The sequence below is a fragment of the Leucoraja erinacea genome, chromosome 22 (genome assembly GCF_028641065.1).
Source record: "Leucoraja erinacea ecotype New England chromosome 22, Leri_hhj_1, whole genome shotgun sequence".
NCBI lineage: Eukaryota > Metazoa > Chordata > Chondrichthyes > Rajiformes > Rajidae > Leucoraja > Leucoraja erinaceus.
The window spans coordinates 6,210,539-6,234,578 of record NC_073398.1 but is presented as its reverse complement, the minus strand read 5'-3'; the positions used below and the strand labels follow the sequence as shown (position 1 = coordinate 6,234,578).

Here is a 24,040-nt window from a genome sequence, read left to right as displayed (position 1 = left end):
GGGGACATGTTGGTGGGTGTGGTTCTTCTTGTTCTTGGTTTCTTGGTCCTCCAAAATATTCCAAATGGTCAAGTTGGGTTGAAGGGCCAGTTTCCATGCTGTGTCACTCTATGACAATGACATTTCTATCGCACCCATTACTCTCTCAGTGTGTGTACATGTGCCTACACAGCTGATATTAACTGGTTGTACAGTAACCAGCCCTCAACCCTTCGATCACAACAAAAGCTGTTCACTGTACCTTGGTGCACATCATAGAGTGATACAGTGTGGAAACAGGCCCTTCAGCCCATCTTGCCCACACGCGGCCAACATGTCCCAGACACAATAGTCCCACCCGCCCGCATTTGGCCCATATCCCTCCGAACCTATCCCAAACCATGTAACTGTTTCTTAAACGTTGGGAAAGTCCCTGCCTCAACTACCTCCTCTGGCAGCTCGTTCCACACACACATCACTCTCTGTGTGAAAAGGTTACCCCTCAGATTCTTATTAAGTCTTTTTCCATTCACCTTAAATCTATGTCCTCTGGTCCTCGATTCCCCAACTCTGTGCATCTACCCTCTCATGATTTTATACACCTCTATAAGATCACCCCTCATCCTCCTATGCTCTAAGGAATGAGAGTCTCAGCCTAGCCAACCTCTTCCTATTGCTGAGACCTACCAGTCCAGGCAAAATCCTCCTAATTCTTCACTATACACATTCCAGCTTGACAACTGGAATATGCAGCACGGTGGCATAGTGTTAGAGTTGCTGCCTTACAGCACTTGCAGCACCAGAGACCCAGGTTCGATCCCGACTACGGGTGCTGTCTGTACGGGGTTTGTACGTTCTCCCCGTGACCTGCGTGGGTTTTCTCCGAGATCTTCAGTTTCTACCCTCACTCCAAAGATGTACAGGTTTGTAGGTTAATTGGCTTGGTATAAGAGTAAAAAATTGGCCCTGGTGGATGTAGGATAGTGTTAATGTGCGGGGATCGCTGGTCGGTGTGGATTTGGTGGACCAAAGGACCTGTTTCCACGCTGTATCTCTAAACTAAACTAAACATAAAATGCTCAGACGACTCAACAGGTTGAAAAAGAAGCAACACTTCACCTTTAACAGAAAGTCAGTGACCTGCAGTCTTAACTCTCTCCCTCTATCCACAGTTGCTGCCTGGCCCACCAGAAACCTCACGCATCCCTGTTATTTATTGCAGATTTCCCGCGGCTGCAGGGTTTTAGGCCTCTCTCGTTCACTTTCCAATAAGGTGTTAAATGGCGATGAGGTACAAAGATCTTTCCTCTCCTGGCCCAGGTTGCCATGAGCTACTCAGTCCTACACACACTGATACAATCCATTCATAGAGTCATACAGCAGGAAAACTCATCCATGCCGAACAAGATGCCCCTTCTAATCTGGATTTGGTCCATATCCCTCTAAACCTTCACTATCCATGCACCTGCCCACACATCTCAAAGGAACTTGGATTTTGAGAGTCTTTTATTATTTCAGGACATCTAATGCCGCTTCAAAGCACTTTCCAAATGGTGTAGAGAAAGGGACAGACAATTTTGCATCCAGCAAAGTGTCACAAATGGCTATGTGATTGTTTGTTTCTTCAGACTTTAGATTTTAGAGAAACAGCGTGGAAACAGGCACCTCGGCCCACCGAGCCTGCGCCGACCAGCGATCCCCGCACACTAACATTATCTTGCAAAACTTACAAATGTTACCGAAGCCAATTACACTACAAACCTGTATGTCTTTGGAGTGTTTGCCCCAGGCGGTCACGGGGAGAGCGTGCAAACTCTGCACGGACAGCACCCGTAGTCAGTCTCCAGGTCTGTAAGGCAGTGACTCTACCGCTGCGCCACCGTGCCACCATGACGTTTTCTCTGCAGTTTGTTGGGGGATAAACGTTGGGCAACGAATGGGGAGAAACAAAATGGCTTCCTTTTCTCCATTCTTTATGTCCACCTAATTGGGTTTTCAGGGCTTCGTTCTGTCCGTCAGCGCCACAAACAATGAGGCACAGTCCCTCTTTAATACCACACTGCGAGCAGCAGCCGGAAACGGCAGCCTCAGCTCTCCGCACTGGGGCTTGAACTCACAACCTTTTGATCGGCCCGGCCAACAGTGGAGATTCCTGACCTTTTCAAAATTCCGACAAAGCCCGATGAATGAACAGACCAACCGTTCACCCCTCGCTGCCGTGGAAATTACGTTTATAAAAATGCAGCTTTGGACAAGTCCGTGCAGTTTAGTTTAGAGATGCAGCGTGGAAACAGGCCCTTCGGCCCGCCGAGTCCGTGCCGGCCATCGCCCGCCAACGTTCTCGCTAGTTCTTCGTTATCCCACTTTCTCATCCACTCCCATCACACGAGGGACAATTGTAGAAACAAGGAACTGCAGATGCTGATTTACACCAAAAAAAAGTCTCTATGTGCTGAAGTAACTCAATGGAGTTAGAACGGAGACGAGGAAACACTTCTTCTCACAGAGAGTGGTAAGTCTGTAGAATTCTCTGCATCAGAGGATGGTGGAGGCAGGTTCTCTGAATGCTTTCAAGAGAGAGCTAGATGGGGCTCTTAAAAATAGCGGAGTCAGGGGATATGGGGAGAAGGCAGGAACGGGGTACTGATTGGGGATGATCAGCCATGATCACATTGAATGGCTGTGCTGGCTCGAAGGGCCGAATGGCCTACTCCTGCACCTATTGTCTATTGTCTATTGGGTTAGGCAGCATCCCTGGAGAATGTGGATAGGTGACATTTCATCCTTTGAAGTCTGAAGAAGAGTCCCAACCCACAATGTCACCCATCCATGTTCTCCAGAGATGCTGCCTGACCCGCTGAGTTACTCCAGCACTCTGTGAAACGTCACCCATCCATGTTCTCCAGAGATGCTGCCTGACCCGCTGAGTTACTCCAGCACTCTGTGAAACGTCACCCATCCATGTTCTCCAGAGATGCTGCCTGACCCGCTGAGTTACTCCAGCACTCTGTGAAACGTCACCCATCCATGTTCTCCAGAGGTGCTGCCTGACCCGCTGAGTTACTCCAGCACTTTGTGGGTTCTAGTTCCATATTATTCCACTTAGTACGCACATTCACTCCCTACACACTAGGGGGGCAATTTACTGAGACCAATTAACCTACAAACCTCTAAGTCTTTGGAGGAAACCAGTTCACCCAGAGGAAACCCACATGGTCACAGGGAGAACATGCAAACTCCACACATAGACAGCCCTAACCCCCTCTAATTATGTGACAGCTGCCTGTAAAAATACCAACAGCCCCTAAACTGTTAAGGAGGAGGAATTTGATGTTCTTAACCTGCACTGCAGCATTTTAATCTGTCTCTGCAAAATGCAGAACTTGTGGGAAAAGGACTGCAATGAGTTCCAAGGAGCACTAATCATCTGCATTCTTTCACCTTTATCCTGCATGCCTCCATGCAAGTTTTTACAAGTAGTAGAAAAAGTTAACAAAACAAAAGTAAATAGCAGCTGCAGTAACACCACAAGAAAAGAATTGACTTGAATTTATTGCCCAACATGCCACCTCACGTCCCACCATTATTAAAGTTAATACCAGGTATTAGCTTAGGTTAAGGTAGACACACACTGCTGGAGTAACTCAGCGGGACAGGCAGCAACTCTGGAGAGAAGGAATGGGTGACGTTTCGGGTCGAGACCCTTCTTCAGCTTAGTTTAGTTTACAGATACAGCATGGAAACAGGCCCTTCGGCCCACCGAGACAGCACCGACCAGCGATCCCCACACATGAACACTATCCCAGTCTATGGGCAATTTGTACATTTATATCCAGCCAATTAACCTGTCTTTGGAGTGTGGGAGGCAACCAAAATGTTCTGAGGAAAATCCACGCAGGTCTCCAGGAGAATGTACAAACGCCATACAGACAAGCGCCAGTAACCAGGATGGAACCCGGGTCACTGGCGATGTCAGCGCTGTAAGGCAGCAACTCTACCGCTGCACCACCGTGCCGCCCTGTTAGGATGTTAAAAGGCAAGGCAAGTTCACCATGCGTGGAACCTGCTCCGACCACAGTGTGCTGTTAAGTAATTGATTGATTGTTTGAGTGAAACAGCATAGAAACAGGCCCGACCATCGATTACCTGTTCACACTTGTTTGACGTTTATCCCACTTTCTCATCCAATCTCAACACACTAGAGGCAATTTTGTAAAGGCCAATTCACCTACAAACCCGGCAGGTCTTTGGGATGTGGCAGGAAACCGGTGCACCCGGAGGAAACCCACAGGGAGAACGTGCAAACTCCACACTGATAGTACCTGAGGTGAGGATCGATACTGTGAGGCAGCAGCTCCACCAGTTGGACCACTGCACTGGATTGGCCAATGGCTTTCGCTACATCTGACACAGTGTTCAATTGGGGAAGATAGGAGGGTGGAAAACTGGAGGTGAAGAAGAGAGGCGAGGTGGGGAAGACAATCCAATGGGGCTGGTGGTGGTGCTGCAACCTCACAGCACCAAAGACCCCGGTTCAATCCTGACGACAAGTGCTGTCTCGACGGAGTTTGCACGTTCTCCCCGTGATCTGCGTGGGTTTTCTCCAAGATCTTCGGTTTCCTCCCACACTCCAAAGACGTACAGGTTTGTAGGGTAATTGGCTTGGTAAATGTAAAAATTGTGGGTGTGGGATGGTGTGTATGTGCGGGGATCGCTGGTCGGCGCGGACCTGCTGGGCCGAAGGGCCTGTTTCCGCACTGTATCTCTAAACTGAATCTAAACTAAACTAAACATATAGGTGCTAATTCCCCACTGTATTGGGGAAGGAGCGAAAGGGGAATATAAGTAGATGGAGATAAGGTGGAGAATATGCACACGTATATGTGTGGACACACATGCACTCATATGCAGAGGCACATGTGTGCCTATCTGCACACTTATGCAGACATGCGGTCACACACAGACATGTGCGTGCACACACAGAGATATGCACAGGCACATGCACACTCATATGCAAAACCATGTGTGCACATGCACAGCCTCTGGCTCACCCATATATGAGCGCTCACAGATATATGTGCACACACACGGACACACACGCATGCACAGACACATGCGCACACATATGCACAAACATGTGTGTGTGTATATGCACAGACATGCACTCACACACAGATACATAACGTACGCACACACTCACATGCACACAGGCACATACACACACACACACGGACACACACACACACACACACACACACACACACACACACACACACACACACACACACACACACACACACACACACACACACACACACACACACGGACGCACACACACACACACACACACATACGGACGCGCACACACACACATGCGGGGGGGGGGGGGGAGGGATGGGACACACAGATGTGCCCAGTCTTTACGGCTATCTGACGTACCTATAGAAGTCATCCTGCCGGGTGTGCTGCCCAGCGTGGCGGACATGAGAGGCTTGTGGTGTCCGGAGCTGGCCTTCAGGGCGGAGATAGGCGGTGAGCCCGGTGAAGCTGGCGACTTGGTGGGGTCAAACGCCTTGGGCTTGGCCGACAGGTTGAGCGGCTGTGTCACCTCATCCTGCGGAACAAAGCAGAGGGCCGTGCGGTCAGCGGGGAAAGAAACAGCCGGGGCACATCACAGAAGACACAAGCATTTATCAACTGAAGTTAGACCAAAGTGACGGAGTAACTCAGCGGAGCACGCAGCATCTCTGGAGAGAAAGGATGGGTGACGTTTCAGGTCGGGACCCTTCCTCAGACTGAACGTAGAAGGGGGTGGGGGGAATCGGAGGTGGGAAATGGGCAGAACAATTCAAGGCAGGCACCAGGTGACCAAGGAAGGGTGGAGCCCGTAATGTCCAGTTTCAGTTCAGTTTAGTTTATTGTCATGTGTGGCGAGGTACAGTGAAAAGCTATCGTGTGAAATCCAGTCAGTGGGAAAGCACAGGTAGACAAAAATGCTGGGGAAACTCAGCGGGTGCAGCAGCATCTATGGAGCGAAGGAAATAGGCGACGTTTCAGGCCGAAACGCTTCTTCAGACTGATGTGGAAAAGCACATTGTTGGGTGTGGAAGAGGCGATGAGGGAACACAGGGATGCGAACTGTGGAACGAGTGGGATGACTAGAGTAGAGTGGGGGAGGGGGGGGGGGAGGGAGGGAATGCAAGGTTTACTTGAAAATAGAGAAATCAACGTTCATGCCGCTGGGGTGCAAGCTGCCCAAGCGAAAGAGGGGGTGTTGTTCCTCCAATTTGTCCGTTGCCTCACTCTGACATTGGAGGAGGCCCACTACAGGATGGTCAGTGTGGGAATGGGAAGGGGAGTTAAAGTGTTTGGCAACTGGGAAATCGAGTGGGCCAAGGCGGACAGTGAAACGATCCCCCATTCTGCGCCTGGTCACGCCAAAACGTCGCCCATCCTTTTCCTCCAGAGACGCTGCCCGCCCAGCCGAATTATGCCCCCGTCCCACTTAGGAAACCTGAACGGAAACCTCTGGAGACTTTGCGCCCCACCCAAGCTTTCCGTGCGGTTCCCGGAGGTTGCAGGTGGTTGCCGGAGGTTGCAGGTAGTGGAAGCAGGTAGGGAGACTGACAAAAACCTCCGGGAACCGCACGCAATCCTTGGGTGGGGCGCAAAGTCTCCAGAGGTTTCCGTTCAGGTTTCCTAAGTGGGACAGGGGCATTACGCTTCCATATAAACCAGCTGACTGCACATATTTATTAACTGATGTGCCTCATGGCTTCAAAAAATAAATCCAATAAACAAGAAGACTTCTTCATAAATACTCATTTTTGCCGCTATTCGTCCACATAATGAGAATCAAAGAAGTACATTCAGTTGCAAAAACATGCTTCATAAATTAATCAGGCCGCTGATATCATTCCGCTGATGAAATAATTGCATTAAATTAAGATGGGACCTTCACATGACAGAGCGACTCAGTTGGGGAAATCTCCTCCGGCAGTTCTGCTCACGCACTCCCGGGCTGATTAATAAGGCGACAATTCATTCACTGGGGGGGTGGGTGGCTGGGGGTGGGCTGCAACTTGTCTTGCCATCCTGTTCGTACTGTCCAATGGTTTGATTTAGTTTAGTTTACGGTCACATGTACCGAGATTTATGTACCTCATCGGTGACCCATGGACTATCCTTGATCGGACTTTGTCTGAAGAAGGGTCTCGGCCAGAAACGTCATCCATTCCCTCTCCTCCAGAGATGCTGCCTGTACCGCTGAGTTACTCCAGTTTTTTGTGTCCATCTTTGTGGACTTTACCTTGCACTAAACACTAGTCCCTCATCATGTATCTGCACACTGTAAACGGCTCGATTGCAATCATGTTTTGTCTTTCCGCTGACTGGATAGCGCGCAACAAAAGCTTTTCACTGTACCTCGGTACACGTAACAATAAACTGAACTGTGAAGTACTGTACGGTCAAATGCTTTTGTTGCGTGCTAACCAGTCAGCGGAAACATAGAAACATAGAAATTAGGTGCAGGAGTAGGCCATTCGGCCCTTCGAGCCTGCACCGCCATTCAATATGATCATGGCTGATCGTCCAACTCAGTATCCCGTACCTGCCTTCTCTCCATACCCTCTGATCCCTTTAGCCACAAGGGCCACATCTAACTCCCTCATAAATATAGCCAATGAACTGGCCTCGACTACCCTCTGCGGCAGAGAGTTCCAGAGATTCACCACTCTCTGTGTGAAAAAAGTTCTTCTCATCTCGGTTTTAAAGGATTTCCCCCTTATCCTTAAGTTGTGACCCCTTGTCCTGGACTTCCCCAACATCGGGAGCAATCTTCCTGCATCTAGCCTGTCCAACCCCTTAAGAATTTTGTAAGTTTCTATAAGATCCCCTCTCAATCTCCTAAATTCTAGAGAGTATAAACCAAGTCTATCCAGTCTTTCTTCATAAGACAGTCCTGACATTCCAGGAATCAGTCTGGTGAACCTTCTCTGCTCTCCCTCTATGGCAATAATGTCCTTCCTCAGATTTAGAGACCAAAACTGTACGCAATACTCCAGGTGTGGTCTCAACAAGACCCTGTACAACTGCAGTAGAACCTCCCTGCTCCTATACTCAAATCCTTTTGCTATGAAAGCCAACATACCATTCGCTTTCTTCACTGCCTGCTGCACCTGCATGCCTACTTTCAATGACTGGTGTACCATGACACCCAGGTCTCGCTGCATCTCCCCTTTTCCTAGTCGGCCACCATTTAGATAATAGTCTGCTTTCCTGTTTTTGCCACCAAAATGGATAACGCAGTACATGAAAGGCAGTACATGATCTACGTGTGCCATCTGTATGGAGTTTGCACGTTCTTCCTGTGACCGCGTGGGTTTTCTCCGGGAGCCCCAGTTTCCCCTCCACACTCCAACCACGTGCAGGTTTGTAAGTTAATTGGCCAGTGTTAAATTGTAATTCATCCCTAACGTGAAGGATCTTGCTTGTGTGCGGGGATCGCTTGTCGGCGCGGACTCAGTGGGCTGAAGGGCCTGTTTCCACGCTGTATCTCTAAACTAAACTTCTGTGTTGAAGTAGCAGACTTGATGTTTCCGCATGACGGCACACTCGTGCTGACAAATCTTTTTAAGTTGTGTGAAAAACTTCCAGCTATCCGAGGCCACAAATGGTGCTCATCATTCACAGTTTTCATTCTGTTTTAGAACAAAAAGACCCATTAATGCAGCAATCCATCGTAGATTAACCGAGCTATTTGGGCTCAAAATAGCAGTAACCCCATGACCAGTGTTGTGGAGGACAAGCCAAGTGTGATTGCCTTACAGTTCCCGGCAATGGGGTCATGTGCTGGATTGGACATCTTTCAGAGCAGCAACTCAGACAGACGATCCTTCCGCAAAGATGCCTCTCCGCACACGCTCTCCGTGTGGGTTGGAGGGGGCAACCACTAGGTGGATCGATCTGTGGACTCTCTAGTCCAAAGTACACAAATATGAGAGGAATAGATCGGGTAAAACGCCCAGTCTCTTGCCCAGAGTAGGGGGAATCAAGAACCAGAGGACATGGGTTCAAGGTGAGGGGGTGAAGATTTAATAGGAACCTGAGGGGTAACTTTTTCCACACAGAGGGTGGTGGGTGTACGGAACGGAGCTGCCAGAGGAGGTAGTTGAGGCTGGGGCTATTGCAACGTTTAACAAGCATTTCGGCAGGTACATGGATAGGACAGGTTTAGAGGGATATGGCCCAAACGCGGGCAGGTGGGACGGTGTGGGCTCTTGTCTGAAGAAGGGTCTTGACCCGAAATGTCACCTATTTCTTTCCTCCAGAGATGCTGCCTGACCCGCTGAGTTATGCCCCTGTCCCACTTAGTCGATTTGTTAGGCAACTACAGGTGACTAGGCTGTCACCACATGGTTGCCGGGGGTGTCACCTGCGTGGTCTCCTCAGTCGGCCAAGTAGCGTTTTCCTGGTGGCCCGCTGGATTTGTGAAATGATCAAAAATGTTTGGCGACAGTTGGCTTGACGCCAATGAGCCTACTGCGCGTCACTGCCTACGCCACAACGTATCACCATGCGCCATGCGTGAATGATGCACGCCATGCGCACGTCGTGACACGTAAATGACACGCCAATAACACCCAAGTGCGACAGGCCCTTTATACCGAGCTAATTAACTTGCAAACCTCTACGTCTTTGGAGTGTGGGAGGAAACCGAAGATCTCAGAGAAAACCCACACAGGTCACGGGGAGAAGGTACAAACTGCGTGCAGACAGCACCCATAGTCGGGATCGAACCTGGGTCTCTGATGGTGTAAGTGCTGTGAAGCAACAACTCTACCACTGCGCCACCGTGCGGCGTAATCTCCGTGTGAAATGCGAGGTGTCTGCGTATCCCTTGGACTACTGGACTGTCGTTTGCAAGTCGGTGTGCTTTGGAAGATGGTCACAGTACCTTGCCCTTGGGCGGAGGCGTGTTCCTTCCTTTCTCCGCCTGGACGTTGTTGGGTGATAGCGCGCTGCTTAGACTGGACTGCGACATGCTGTGCAACTTGGCTCCTGGAGACACTTGCATCGCTGCAAGTTGTGCCGCGTACAGCTGCTGTAAAGGAAGCAATGCATGCCACTTAGAAACACACACTTTCAATCCCGTTCTCATAATCTTGCTCAACTTTTCAACAGCCACGAGCCACACTACCTTTCAACCCACTTTAGCGGACTTCAAAGTTAAATCTTGCACTAGATGTTGTACTTTTTTGAGTTTAGTTTCGAGATGCAGCACGAATATTGGCCCTTCGGCCCACCGAGTCCGTGCCGACCAGTGATCCCCGCGCATTAACTCAAGCCGACACACACTAGGGACAATTCTGCAGTTAGACCGAGCAAGTTAGCCTGTACGCCTTTGGAGTGTGGGAGGAAACCGAAGATCTCGAAGAAAACCCACGCCGGTCACGGGGAGAACGTGCAAACTCCGCACAGACAGCACCCGTAGTCGGGATCGAACCAGGGTCTCTGGCGCTGTGAGGCAGTAAATGTACCGCTGCACCACCGTGCCGCCCACGCCATCACAGTTGCAGAATTGTGCTTAACTTTTCAAGTCAAACTGTCTTTAATCGGACTTAATTGGACATCAATGGAGGACACGCCACTGAGAACATAATGGGGCTGCCGAGAACAAGGAGGGGCCATTGGGACTTTAAAGAACAGTTTGTAACATTGTCAGCGCCCAATGCACGAAGACACCTTGTGTACGGAATACAAAACAACGAATTACACTCTGACATGACACATGGGATAATAAAGTATCAATCAAAAATGTTAAATCTTGCACTAAATGTTGTGTCCTTTATCCTTAAATCTGTGCCGTGTGATTGTATTCATGGATACAAAATACTGGAGTAACTCAGCGGGCCAGGCAGCATCTCTGGAGAGAAGGAATAGGTGACGTTTCGGGTCGAGACCTGAAAGTCTGAAGAAGGATCTCAACCCGAAACGTCACCTATTCATAGAAACATAGAAAATAGGTGCATGAGGAGGCCATTCAGCCCTTCGAGCAGCACCGCCATTCATTGTGATCATGGCTGATCGTCCCCTATCAGTAACCCGTGCCTGCCTTCTCCCCATATCCCTTGACTCCACTAGCCCCTAGAGCTCTATCTAACTCTCTCTTAAATCCATCCAGTGATTTGGCCTCCACTGCCCTCTGTGGCAGGGAATTCCATAAATTCACAACTCTCTGGGTGAAAAAGTTTTTTCTCACCTCAGTCTGAATTTGCCTCCCCTTTATTCTAAGACTGCGGCCCCTGGTTCTGGACTCACCCAACATTGGGAACATTTTTCCTGCATCTAGCTTGTCCAGTCCTTTTATAATTCTATATGTTTCTATAAGAGACCCCCTCATCCTTCTAAACTCCAGTGAATACAAGAAGGGGAAAAGATTTAATAGGAACCTGACCCATTGAGTTTCTCCAGCATTTTTGCGTCTATTTTCGATGTAAAGCAGCATCTGCAGTTCCTTCCTGCACGTTGATTGTATTCACATTCAGTTTAGTTTATTGCCATGTGTACAGAGGTGCAGCGAAAAGCTTTTTGTTGCGTGGTCTCGTGTCGTCTGAAAGACTATACATGATTACCATCGAGCCATCCACAGGTACATGGTACAGGTACATAATAAAGTGAAAAACCTTTAGTGCAAGATAAAGTCCGGTGAAGTCCAATTAAAGATACTTCGAGGGTCTCCAGTAACATAGATGGTAGGTCAGGACCACTCTCTGGTTGTTGTCTAGTATTAAGGGCCTGTCCCACCAGCATGCGACTGCATGCGGCAAGCGCGACCTAACGTGGTCACTTGAGCCGTACGGCCTCACGGGGCCGGTCCCACTTCGATCGCCGGAGCCGTATGGAGTTGTGCGGAGCTGGTCCCGACATCGCGCGGGGCTCCGAAAAACTGACACTGTCCAAAAATTCCGCGCGGCAACGGCCTGCCGGCCCACAGCCGCATTGAGGCCGTACGCAGCGTCTTGGCGGTTTACGCCTAGCGCGGACTTCCCGCGGACTTCGCTCGAACTTCACGTCAACTCGTACGGGATCACTCGACCTCTGCGTGGCCCCCGCTTCCGGTTTGGTTGCACTCGCTGCATGCAGTCGCACGCTCGTGGGACAGGCCCTTTACTCTGTCCTTTGACTGGATAGCATGCAGCAAAGGCTTTCCACTGTACCTCAGCACACATGACAATAATCAACTAAGTTAAACTAAGAATCAAGTGAGTTTAATTGCCATATAAACCGAAAATAGTACAATGACATTTCAGCAACTTAGCAAGTCTGTAAACACAATACTCATAGATAACACTAAATCTCAATAAATTACAAACCATAATATTAATGTAACAAAGCTGGGTCCCTAGTGCAACCAAGACAGTTGTAGTTCATGGTATATTTGGTGTTTGTAGTGGTCAAGAGCTTGTGGTTGTTGGGAAGTAGCTGCTCCTGAACCTGGACTAGTGTCGATGGGGCACCTTAGTCAGCATGGGCAACGAGGCTGAAGGGCCAATTTTCATGCTGTGCAACTCTCTGACCATACTTTGCACTCGGCTTTCCAATCCGGTTTAGCACAACCTACTTATAGTTCAGAGATACAATCTGTAAACAAGCCCTTCGGCCCACTGTGTCAGTGCCGACCAGCGATCACCCAAACACTGGTTCTATATAACGCACTGGGGACTATTTACTGAAGCCAATTAACCTACACACCTACACACCCACACTTATTTGGGTTATGGGAGGAAAGCCGGTTGCATCAGGAGGAAGACCATTCAGATTCCACACAAAGAACGGCAGGGTCTCTGGAGCTGTGAGGCGTAAGCCTACACCACCTAGCATTCCTTGGCAGTCTCCCATCCAAGTACTAACCAGGCCTGAGCCTACTTAGCTTCTGAGATCAAACGGGATCAGGGCATCTTCAGGCTAGAGTGGGCAAAGACTGGTGATCCCACGACTCTGGGCTGCGTTGTTCACTGTTCAGACAGCTGCGTGGAAATAATGGTCACATTTGGCATGTGGTTGCAAATGAGGAAACGCTTTTGCTAACCTCACTCTTTAAACTGAGGAAGCAAATATTGGCCACCCTTTCTTCATTGCTGCCTATTCTTTTGCTGTGCAAGACCGTCTATATTTAAACATGATTTAACAAAGACCAACGTTGTTTTATTTTCTGCCTGGCTTTTTGTTTCAGCTCCATCGGTAATATCAGTCAGCTGGGAACTTGGGCAGCGGCGCAGTGGCGCAGCGGGTAGAGCTGCTGCCTCACAGGGTGTGCGTGAGACCCGGGTTCGATCCTGACCCTGGAGTGCGGTCGCTGTGTGGAGTTTGCCCATTCTCCCTACGACCGTGTGGGTTTTCTCCGGGTGTTCCGGATTCTTCCCACGTCCCAAAGACATGTAGGATTATAGGCTATTTGACCATCTGTAAATTGCTCTTAGTGTGTAGGGAGTGGATGAGAACGAGGGATAATGTAGAACTAGTGTGAATGGGTGATCGATGGTCGGTGTGGACCTGGTGGGCTGGTGGGCCTGTTTCCATGCTGCATATCTCCAAACAGTGGCGGCACGGTGGCGCTGCGGCAGAGTTGCTGCCTCACAGCACCACGGACCCGGGTTCATAGAAACATAGAAACATAGAAATTAGGTGCAGGAGTAGGCCATTCGGCCCTTCGAGCCTGCACTGCCATTCAATATGATCATGGCTGATCATCCAACTCAGTATCCCGTACCTGCCTTCTCTCCATACCCCCTGATCCCCTTGGCCACAAGGGCCACATCTAACTCCCTCTTAAATATAGCCAATGAACTGGCCTCAACTACTCTCTTGTGGCAGAGAGTTCCAGAGATTCACCACTCTCTGTGTGGAAAAATGTTCTTCTCATCTCAGTTTTAAAGGATTTCCCCCTTATCCTTAAACTGTGACACCTTTTTCTGGACATCCCCAACATCGGGAACAATCTTCCTGCATCTAGCCTGTCCAACCCCTTAAGAATTTTGTAAGTTTCTATAAGATCCCCCCCTCAATCTTCTAAATTCTAGTGAGTAAAACCGAGTCTATCCAGTCTTTCTTCATATGAAAGTCCTGCCATCCCAGGAATCAGTCTGGTGAACCGTCTCTGCCCTCCCTCTATGGCAAGAATGTCCTTCCTCAGATTTGGAGACCAAAACTGTACGCAATACTCCAGGTGTGGTCTCGCCAAGACCCTGTACAACTGCAGTAGAACCTCCCTACTCCTATACTCAAATCCTTTTGCTATGAAAGCTAACATATCATTCGCTTTCTTTACTGCCTGCTGCACCTGCATGCCTACCTTCAATGACTGGTGTACCATGACACCCAGGTCTCGCTGCATCTCCCCCTTTCCCAATCGGCCACCATTTAGATAATAGTCTGCTTTCCCGTTTTTGCCACCAACGATCCTGACTATGGGAGTTTGTCTGTACGGAGTTTGTACGTTCTCCCCGTGACCTGCGTGGGTTTTGCCCGAGATCTTGTGCCTTTGGTGGGCAGAAGGGCTCTTTTCCATGCTGTATCTCGTAACTAAAAAAACAAAACGAAGTTTGTCCTCCAGATTGTCTCGGTGTATGCAGAAAGCGAGCTTCACAGAGTGCTGGTGCATGGTAAATCGCTGACATCTTCTTGTATCCACCAGTCCACTGATTCAAAGCCGATCTGCTGTTTGAATGGATCTGCGTTACAGAAACCACAGCGATGTGCCTGGAGACACAGACTCTGGTGCCCACTTCACCACCACAGTGGGCACTCGCTGGTAGTGAGAGTCTGAATGGACCGCAGGGTGGGCGGTGGGGAGGAGAGGGTGGGGGGAGGGGGGGAGGGGGGGAGAGATACTGGACTGTAACGCCAGCACAGGGTGAAGATAAAGGAAGTGACACAGTAAACCCCCCCGCGGGTCAGCCAAGGGCAGAGGAAAGCAGAGAGGGGCAAAGATAAGAAGGAGCAGGAGAGGGGGAATAATGAAAACAATTAATCTGGGTCACAGTGATGTGGAGGAATTTTTTAAAACATGCCACTGCCCCAGAGTCAGGCTAGGAGCTGGAGTGGGTAGGAAGGAAGAGGTCTTGCTTATTAGATCAAATGCACAGAGAGAGAGAGAGAGCGAGAGAGAGAGAGAAAGCGAGAGAGAGAGAGAATACTAACGGCATGTGACAGCAGTTTTATTATCAGCCACCTCCAACTCCACACGCTCACGCACACGCACACACACACACCCATACACACACACATGCCACACACACATAACCCATACGCACAAACACACGCAAGCACCACTAACACACTCACGCATGCACAGAAGACGAACACACATAAAAACACACATGTGCACACACAATATACATTCCCACACTCACAAACTGATACTACAGGCAGGTACACACATACACACACACAGACGAGTACGCACATGCATGTTCAAACACAGACATACACGTGTACACAAATAGACATCACACATTCATACCAACATACACACGTATAAACACAGGCACAAGCACACACACACACACAAACAGACATGCATGCACACATACATGCAGACACACACACAGACACACACACACTCATGCATGCCCACAAATAGGCAGACATTCACACAGACACGTTTGCACGCACACACACGCACATGCACACTTACAGGCAGAAATACACACACACACACACACACACAGACATGCATGCACACGTGCATGCACACACACACACAGACACACACACACTCATGCATTCCCACAAATAGGCAGACATTCACACAGGCATGTCTGCACGCACATGCACACTTACAGGCAGAAATACACACACACACACACACCACACACACACACACACACACACACACACACACACACACACACACACACACACACACACACACACACACACACACACAACCAAAACAAACATGTCTCTTTGTTGATCCAGCTTTAGAGGATTAAGTTGCAATCTGCCTAAAGCATCTGTACAGCCATTGATGGGAATGGCAGCTCCAGTCTAAATGAAGACAGCAAGCAAGCACTCGGAGCCTGCTATTATCCTCGGTGCTTTTGTCACTTTGAGTAAGGTAGAGGAGCTGAACTTGTCACCTGTAACAATGAACATCCTACAGCTGTTCAGTGCCAGTCTGTGGCAGACAGCTGCCTATTCCCCATTAACGCAGACACACACTAAACCACACTGACTGAAGCCCCATTCACCATTTCCTTTTGACAGCTGTGTGCTGTGCACTCATTGCATCTATATTAAGAATAAGGCGTCAGAAAAAAAGAGAATTAAATAAACTGCAGATGCTGGCAATCTAGATTAAAAACAAGAAGATGCTTAACATACTAAGCTGGTGGTTCAGGCGGATATGATCAAAGTGTTGAACAGACTTTTGGATAGGCACATAGGCATATGCATGAGAGATATGGATCAAGGGCAGGCAGTTAAAGAGTTGTTCTTACATCATGTTCGGCACAGACATTGTGGGCCGAATGGCCTGTTCCTGTGTTAACTATTCTATGTACTGTACCCAGCATGTCAGTGGAGAATGTAACAGTTAATTTAGACTTTAGGTGTTAGAGATACAGGGTGGAAGGTATCTCCGAGTTCACGCCGGCCATTACACTTGCACAATCCTACACACGGGACAATTTACCATGGGCCAATTAATCTACAAACCTGTATGTTTCGAGTAGTTTAGAGATGCAGCGTGGATACAGGCCCTTCGGCCCACCGAGTCCGCACTGATCAGCGATCCCCGCACATCAACACTATCCTACGCACACCGGGGATAATTTACACTTACGCCAAGTGGCCAAACCCAAGCCAATTAAGCGACAAACCTGTACGTCCTTGGAGTGTGGGAGGAAACGGAAGATCAATGTGAAAAGCCACGCGGTCACGGGGAGAACGTACAAACGCCGTACAGACAGGCACCTGTAGTCGGGATCGAACACGGGTCTCCGGCACTGCAAGCGCTGTAAGGCAGCAAATCTACCGCTGCGCCACCGTGCCACACCACAAAGCTTCAAGTTTCATCAGAAATGGGAAAGAGAGGAACGAGAAGGGTCCCCTACCTGAGACGTTGGTTTACAGGTTAATCGACTTTGGTAAAAATTGTAAAGCGAATGGCATGTTGGCCTTTATAACAAGAGGAATCGAATATAGGAGCAAACAGGTCCTTCTGCAGTTGTACAGAGCCCTAGTGAGACCACACCTGGGATATTGTGTGCAGTTTTGGTCCCCTAATTTGAGGAAGGACTTTCTTGCTATTGAGGGAGTGCAGCGTAGGTTTACAAGGTTAATTCCCGGGATGGCGGGACTGTCATATGCTGAGAGAATGGAGCGGCTGGGCTTGTACACTCTGGAGTTTAGAAGGATGAGAGGATATCTCATTGGAACATATAAGATTGTTAAGGGCTTGGATACGCTAGAGGCTGGAAACATGTTCCCGATGATGGGGGAGTCCAGAACCAGGGGCCACAGTTTAAGAATAAGGAGTAAGACATTTAGAATGGAGACGAGGAAACATTTTTTCTCACAGAGAGTGGTGGAATTCTGGTGGAGGCAGGTTCTCTGGATGCTTTCAAGAGAGAGCTAGATAGGGCTCTTAAAAATAGCAGAGTCAGGGGATATGGGGAGAAGGCAGGAACGGGGTACTGATTGGGGATGATCAGCCATGATCACATTGAACGGCGGTGCTGGCTCGAAGGGCCGAATGGCCTACTCCTGCACCTATTGTCTATTGTTTATTGTCTATTGTCCCAAGTATGTAGGATAGTGCTAGTGTATGGAGCAATCGCTGGTCGGCACTTTCTCGATGGGATGAAGGGCCTGTTTCCACACTGTATCTCTAAAATCTAAAGTCTAAAATAGAGTCTAAATAAACCGTTTCCTTCTCCATGGATGCTGCATGACAAGCTGGGTACAGAACACAGAAGATCGCACTGTATCCCTAGACTAACCCAAACTAAAAATGCAGCTGTTGATTCATTTAAACCCCTAGTTCCACAGGTCGCAAGCCTCCAATCACTTAAACACCCAACGGAAAATATTTCCGACAATCTATAAAGTGTTTAAACAAATAGTTATTTTGCCTGAATCTGTTCAAACCATTGCAGATTATAATGAATGTTAACTGACACCTTGCAAGATGCAGATAATTAACTGATATATCCAACCATTTGTGTCTACCTCTTGACACAAGGACATTAACAGAATCATATAAGAATATAAATGTGCTCCAGTCAGTGTCTAATTTGTGTTCAGTGTTGTAGTTGAGAGGTTGGGAGCTCTGGCAGGGCTAATCAATATCCAACATCCAAGCTTTCTGCATTAGCTCACAAGCTCACAGTGGAAAACTCCATTACAACTAGTTCTAGTCTGTTTTCAGGTGTACACTGAGTCCAAACACGTGTTCCAGAGGTATATATGGTACGGACATTGTCTAATGCAACACAACTTCAAGTCGTAGAGTTATAGAGTCATGCAGAGTGGAAACAGGCCCTTCAGCCCAACACTGACCAACCTGTCCCACTTAGTCAAGTCACATTGTCAAGTCAAGTCAAGTCACTTTTATTTATATAGCACATTTAGAAAACAACTCTGGTTGGCCAAAGTGCTTTACATGTGTATAAGAATAGTATAACAAACAAACTACATACATATAGCCCCCGCTCAGAGGACGTCAGGAAAGGCTTGGGAGTACAGATGGGTTTTTAGTCTCGACTTAAAGGAGTCGATGGAGGGGGCAGTTCTGATGGGAAGTGGGATGCTGTTCCACAGTCTAGTCGCCCCTGAGCTTATACCTAGCCCGTGGGATGGTCAGCAGCCGTGAGTCGGCCGATCTGAGGGACCTGGAGGTGGTGTGGTGGGTTAGCAGATTTTTGATGTAGGTGGGGGCAAGCATAAAGGAGGATCTTGAAATTTATTCGGAACCGCACAGGGAGCCAGTGGAGAGAGGCCAGGATCGGGGCGATGTGGTCCCTTTTTCGGGTGCCCGTCAGGAGTCTCGCTGCGGCGTTTTGGACCAGTTGCAGGCGGGACAGGGAAGATTGGCTGATGCCAGTGTAAAGGGAGTTGCAGTAATCTAGGCGGGAGGAGATAAATGTGTGTATGATCTTTTCGAGTTCATCACACCTGCACTAGTCTTACCTGCCTGCGCAAGGCCCACATCATGTCCTATCCACGTACCTGTCTAAATGCTTCTTAAACGTTGCGATAGTACCTGCCTCAACTACCTCCTCCGGCAGCTCGTCCCATACCCCCAACCAGTATTTGTGTAAAAAAGTTGCCCCTCAGGTTCCTATTAAATTTTTTTCCTGCTCATCTTAAACCTATGTCATTTACGCAATCTGGTCCTCTCATGATTTTATACACCACTATAAGATCACCCCTCATCCTCCTGCGCTCCAAGGGGTAATGCTCCAGCCTGCACAACCTCTCCCCCAGAGCTCAGAGCCTCGAGCCCCGGCAACATCCTTGTAAATCTTCTCTGCACCCTTTCTAGCTTAACAACATTGCTCCTATCAGATGGTGACCAAAACTCAACACAATACTGTGAATGTGGCCTCACCAACGTCTTATGCAACTGCGACATGACCTCCCAACTTCTATACTGAATACTCTTACTGATGATGGGCAATGTGCCAAAAGCCTTTTTGACCACCCTATCTACCTGAGATGCCACCTTCAAGGAACCATGCACCTGCACTCCAAGATCCCTCTGCTCTACACCCCTCCCCAGAGCTCTATCATTCACTGTGTAGGCCCTGCCCATGTTAGACTTCCCAAATTGCAACACCTCGCATTTGGCTTTATTAGATTCCATCAACCACTCAGCCCACCTGCCCAAGACCCCTAGAGACATGAAGCACAGACGCAGACCCGGGTTCAATCCTCACCTCGGGTGCTGTCTGTATGGAGTTTGCATGTTCTCCCTGTGACCATGTGGGTTTTTCTCCATGTACAGGTTTTTAGGTTATTTGGCGTTGGTAAAATTGTATATTGCCCCTAGTGTGTAGAATATTACACTATATATAGATAGGGTGGTAAAGAAAGCTTTTGGTATGCTAGCCTTTATAAATCAGAGCATTGAGTATAGAAGCTGGGAAGTAATGTTAAAATTGTACAAGGCATTGGTGAGACCAAATCTGGAGTATGGTGTACAATTTTGGTCGCCCAATTATAGGAAGGATGTCAACAAAATAGAGAGAGTACAGAGGAGATTTACTAGAATGTTGCCTGGGTTTCAACAACTAAGTTACAGAGAAAGGCTGAATAAGTTAGGTCTTTATTCTCTGGAGCGTAGAAGGTTAAGGGGGGACTTGATAGAGGTCTTTAAAATGATGAGAGGGATAGACAGAGTTGATGTGGACAAGCTTTTCCATTTGAGAGTAGGGAAGATTCAAACAAGAGGACATGACTTCAGAATTAAGGGACAGAAGGTTAGGGGTAACATGAGGGGGAACTTTTTTATCAGAGAGTGGTTGCGGTGTGGAATGAGCTTCCAGTGGAAGTGGTGGAGGCAGGTTCGTTGGTATCATTTAAAAATAAATTGGATAGGCGTATGGATGAGAAGGGAATGGAGGGTGATGGTATGAGTGCAGGCAGGTGGGACTAAGGGAAAACCAGTTGTTCGGCACGGACTTGTGGGGCCGAGATGGCCTGTTTCCGTGCTGTAATTGTTATATGGTTATATGGTTAATAGTACTAATGTGCGGGTGTGATCACTGGTTTGGAAAAAAACATGATTCACATTCTTCTGTAACCCTCAAAACTCTCGAAAAACATAGCGTGGAAACAGGCCCTTCGGCCCACCATGTCCATGCTGGCCATCGGTCACCCATTCACATTACCTCTATGTTATCCCACTTTCTCATCCACTCCCTGCACATTAGAGACAGTTTACAGAGGGCCGGTTAACCTACATGTCTGTGGAATTCTCTGCCTCAGAGGGCGGTGGAGGCTGGTTCTCTGGATGCGCTCAAGAGAGAGCTAGATAGGGCTCTCAAAAATAGCGGAGTCAGGGGATATGGGGAGAAGGCAGGAACGGGGTACTGATTGGGGATGATCAGCCATGTTCACATTGAATGGTGGTGCTGGCTCGAAGGGGCCGAATGGCCTACTCCTGCGTCTATTGTCTATTGTCAAACTTGCACGTCTTTGGGATGTGGGAGGAAAAAAACATGAAGACACGAGTGGAGGAAGGAAGTGCAGATGCTGGTTTATACTGAAGCTGGACTCAAAGTGCTGGAGTAACTCAGCGGGTCAGGCAGCAGCTCTGGAGAAAAATAATTGGCCGTTTTGGATCGGAAATCTTCTTCAGACCCAGAGGAAGAAACAGGTCTGTTGAAACTATATTGCGTATGTCTATGTTGGCCGCCTGCTGATCAGACATGACAAAAATGGACCATGATGCTGAATGATTTACAGTCGACCCACAGTTATAATTGGATGGCGATCACCGTTAATGAATGCACTAAGTGTCTGCTGATGAAAGCTTGCTCGGCTGAGGTGAGGATGCCGTGTTATTAGCTACATTCCCAGGTCTGTTGGGCTACTAAAAATGGAAGCCTATGATCGGCATTTGGGTGAGTCCAGTGTTTGCGGTACTTTCCTCTCACCCCTAAAACCTTCAATTCGCAGTCCGGCCAATTCTTCTGCCCCCTGCTGTTGCCACTCACGCAGTCATAGAACGATACAGCGTGGAAACAAGCCCTTAAACACAACTTGCCCACACACGCGGCCAATGTGTCCCATCTACACTAGTCCCACCTGCCTGCGTTTGCCCCGTATCTCTCCAAACCTGTCCTATCCATGTACCTGGCTACGCTCCTTAAACGTTGGGATAGTCCCTGCCTCAATTACCTCCTCTGGCAGCTTGTTCCGTACACCCACCACCCTTTGTGTGAAAACGTTACCCCTCAGATTCCTATTAAATCTTTTCCCCTTCACCTTAAACCTATGTCCTCTGGTGCTCGATTCCCCTACTCTGGGCACGAGACTGTGTATCTATCCGATCTATTCCTCTCAATATCTTATATACCTCTATATGATCACTCCTCATCCTCCTGCGCTCCAAGGGGTAGAGTCCCAGCCTACTCAACCTCTCCCTGTAGCTCAGGCCCTCTAGTCCTGGCAACATCCTGGTATCCTTTCCAGTTTAGCAACATCTTTCCTATAACACGGCGCCCAGAACTGAACACGATACGTTAGTTTCTCCAGCAATTTTGTGTACCTACGATACGCTAAATGTGGCCTCACCAACATCTTATACAACTGCAACATGACCTCCCAACTCGTCGAAGATGACCCCAGCAAGCACTTGAGTGAACTGTGTCTCGTTCAACTGTGACAGCAAAGCTAAGATTATAGATATAGACACAAAGTGCTGGAGTAACTCAGCGGGTCAGGCAGCATCTGTGGAGGAGATGGATAGGTGACGTTTCGGGTCAGGACCCTTCTTCAGACTGATTGTGGTAGGAAAAAAACAATAGAGGCGTAAGGACCTCTTCTCAGTCTGAAGAAGGGTCCTGACCCGAAACACATCTCCCCATGTTCTCCAGAGATACTGCATGATCAGCTGTTACTAGCACTTTGGGTCTTTTTATTTGTGTAAACCAGCATCTGTAGTTTCTTACTTTTTATGCAAGTTCCATTTAGTTTATTATTTTTTAAATAACGTGCTTCTTTAATTAACACCAAAACCTGAGTAACTCCAGCACTTTGTGGCTTTTTTTGTAAACCAGCATCTGCAGTTCCTCGTCTCTCCATTTTAATGCTCCACTGTGAAACCTCTTCATGGTTTGCCTACTTTGAAGAAGTTCCCCTCTGTATCTCGTCAATGGCAATCTCCGTACAGACAGCGCCCGTGGTCAGGATCGAACCCGGGTCTCTGGCACTGTAAGGCAGCAACGCCTCCGCTGTGCCGCTGCGCCACCCCACAGGAACTGCAGACTAGCATCTTGTAAGCTAGTATCTATATCTATAATCTCAGCTTTGCTGTCTCGGTAGAATTGCTGCTTTCACAGCACCAGAGACCCGGGTTCGATCCTGACCTCGGGCGCTGTCTGTGCGGAGTTTGTACGTTCTCCCTGTGATGGCATGGGTTTTCCTCCGGGTGCTCAGGTTTCCTCTCACACTCCAAAGACGTGCGGGTTTTGTAGGTTAATTGGCTTCAGTAAAAATAGTAAATTGTCCCTCGCGTGTGGAGGATAGTGTTAGTGTTGATCGCTGGTCGGCGCTGACTGGGTGGGACGATGAACTTGTTTCCACGCTGTGTCTCTCAACTAATCTAAAGTAACCACCTTTTCAATGCTTCAAGGGAGCCGACATTTGAACCGTGTTGGCTAAGCTGCCTCCGTTAGTTCCATGCGGCTTCACACAATGCCAAATGTGATTTACAGGCTGCATAATCGACCAGGCTGAATGATGGACGATTTTTAAATTTTTAAATGCCACTGGCAAGAAAGGTAAAGGAAAAAAAAAAAAAAAAAACGGGGCTTTGTGAATCCACTGAAAAGTGCCAAGATTTCAACCGCCGTGTTGAAGCCACTGACTTCTGCGTCAAATTCTAGGGCTTGCACAGAGTATAACGTCGACACAACAGTGCGGCTCGCAAACCCTGCCAAAGCCTTCAGAGGTAGCACTGCCTTTCAACAATAAACCAAGGACCATCTGCCCCACCAGGCAGTCGTAAATGACTCCAGCGATCCGCTCCAGCAAAGTGCTGGAGATGTTCTCCCCTGGGTCCCGGCCAATATTTATCGCTCAAGCAGCATCAGAAGATAGATCATCTTGTCATTATCACAGCGGCGCCTCTGACTGCCGCTCCGAGCTGCACCCAAATTAACTGTCGGAATTTGGGTGTTATAAGCACTGCTGTCGGTGGCGGAAGGGAGTTCTTTGTCAGCTGTGAATCACCCTGTACGACGTTCTGCTCGGCCGGCACAGCGGAGGAGTCTGGCACCCGGGGTCCGATCCCGACCTCGGGTGGCGTGTCCGTGTGTGGAGTCCG

The 24,040-nt window shown here is 48.6% G+C and overlaps 1 protein-coding gene and 1 pseudogene across 11 annotated transcripts in view; both read right to left on the bottom strand.

Moving 5' to 3' along the window:
• Positions 1 to 24,040, bottom strand: part of sox5 (SRY-box transcription factor 5) — a 398,924-nt gene that overhangs the window by 63,519 nt on the left and 311,365 nt on the right. For 9 of the 11 annotated variants that reach the window (XM_055652833.1, XM_055652831.1, XM_055652834.1 and 6 more), the window contains 2 exons: positions 9,938 to 10,084; positions 5,419 to 5,593 (listed from right to left, as the gene is read on the bottom strand). In XM_055652833.1, the coding sequence (XP_055508808.1) occupies positions 5,419 to 5,593; positions 9,938 to 10,084 (322 nt within the window). The remainder of the gene's footprint in view (positions 1 to 5,418; positions 5,594 to 9,937; positions 10,085 to 24,040) is intronic. The other 2 variants (XM_055652829.1, XM_055652838.1) reach the window with 1 other exon arrangement.
• Positions 12,846 to 12,965, bottom strand: LOC129708060 (5S ribosomal RNA; annotated as a pseudogene).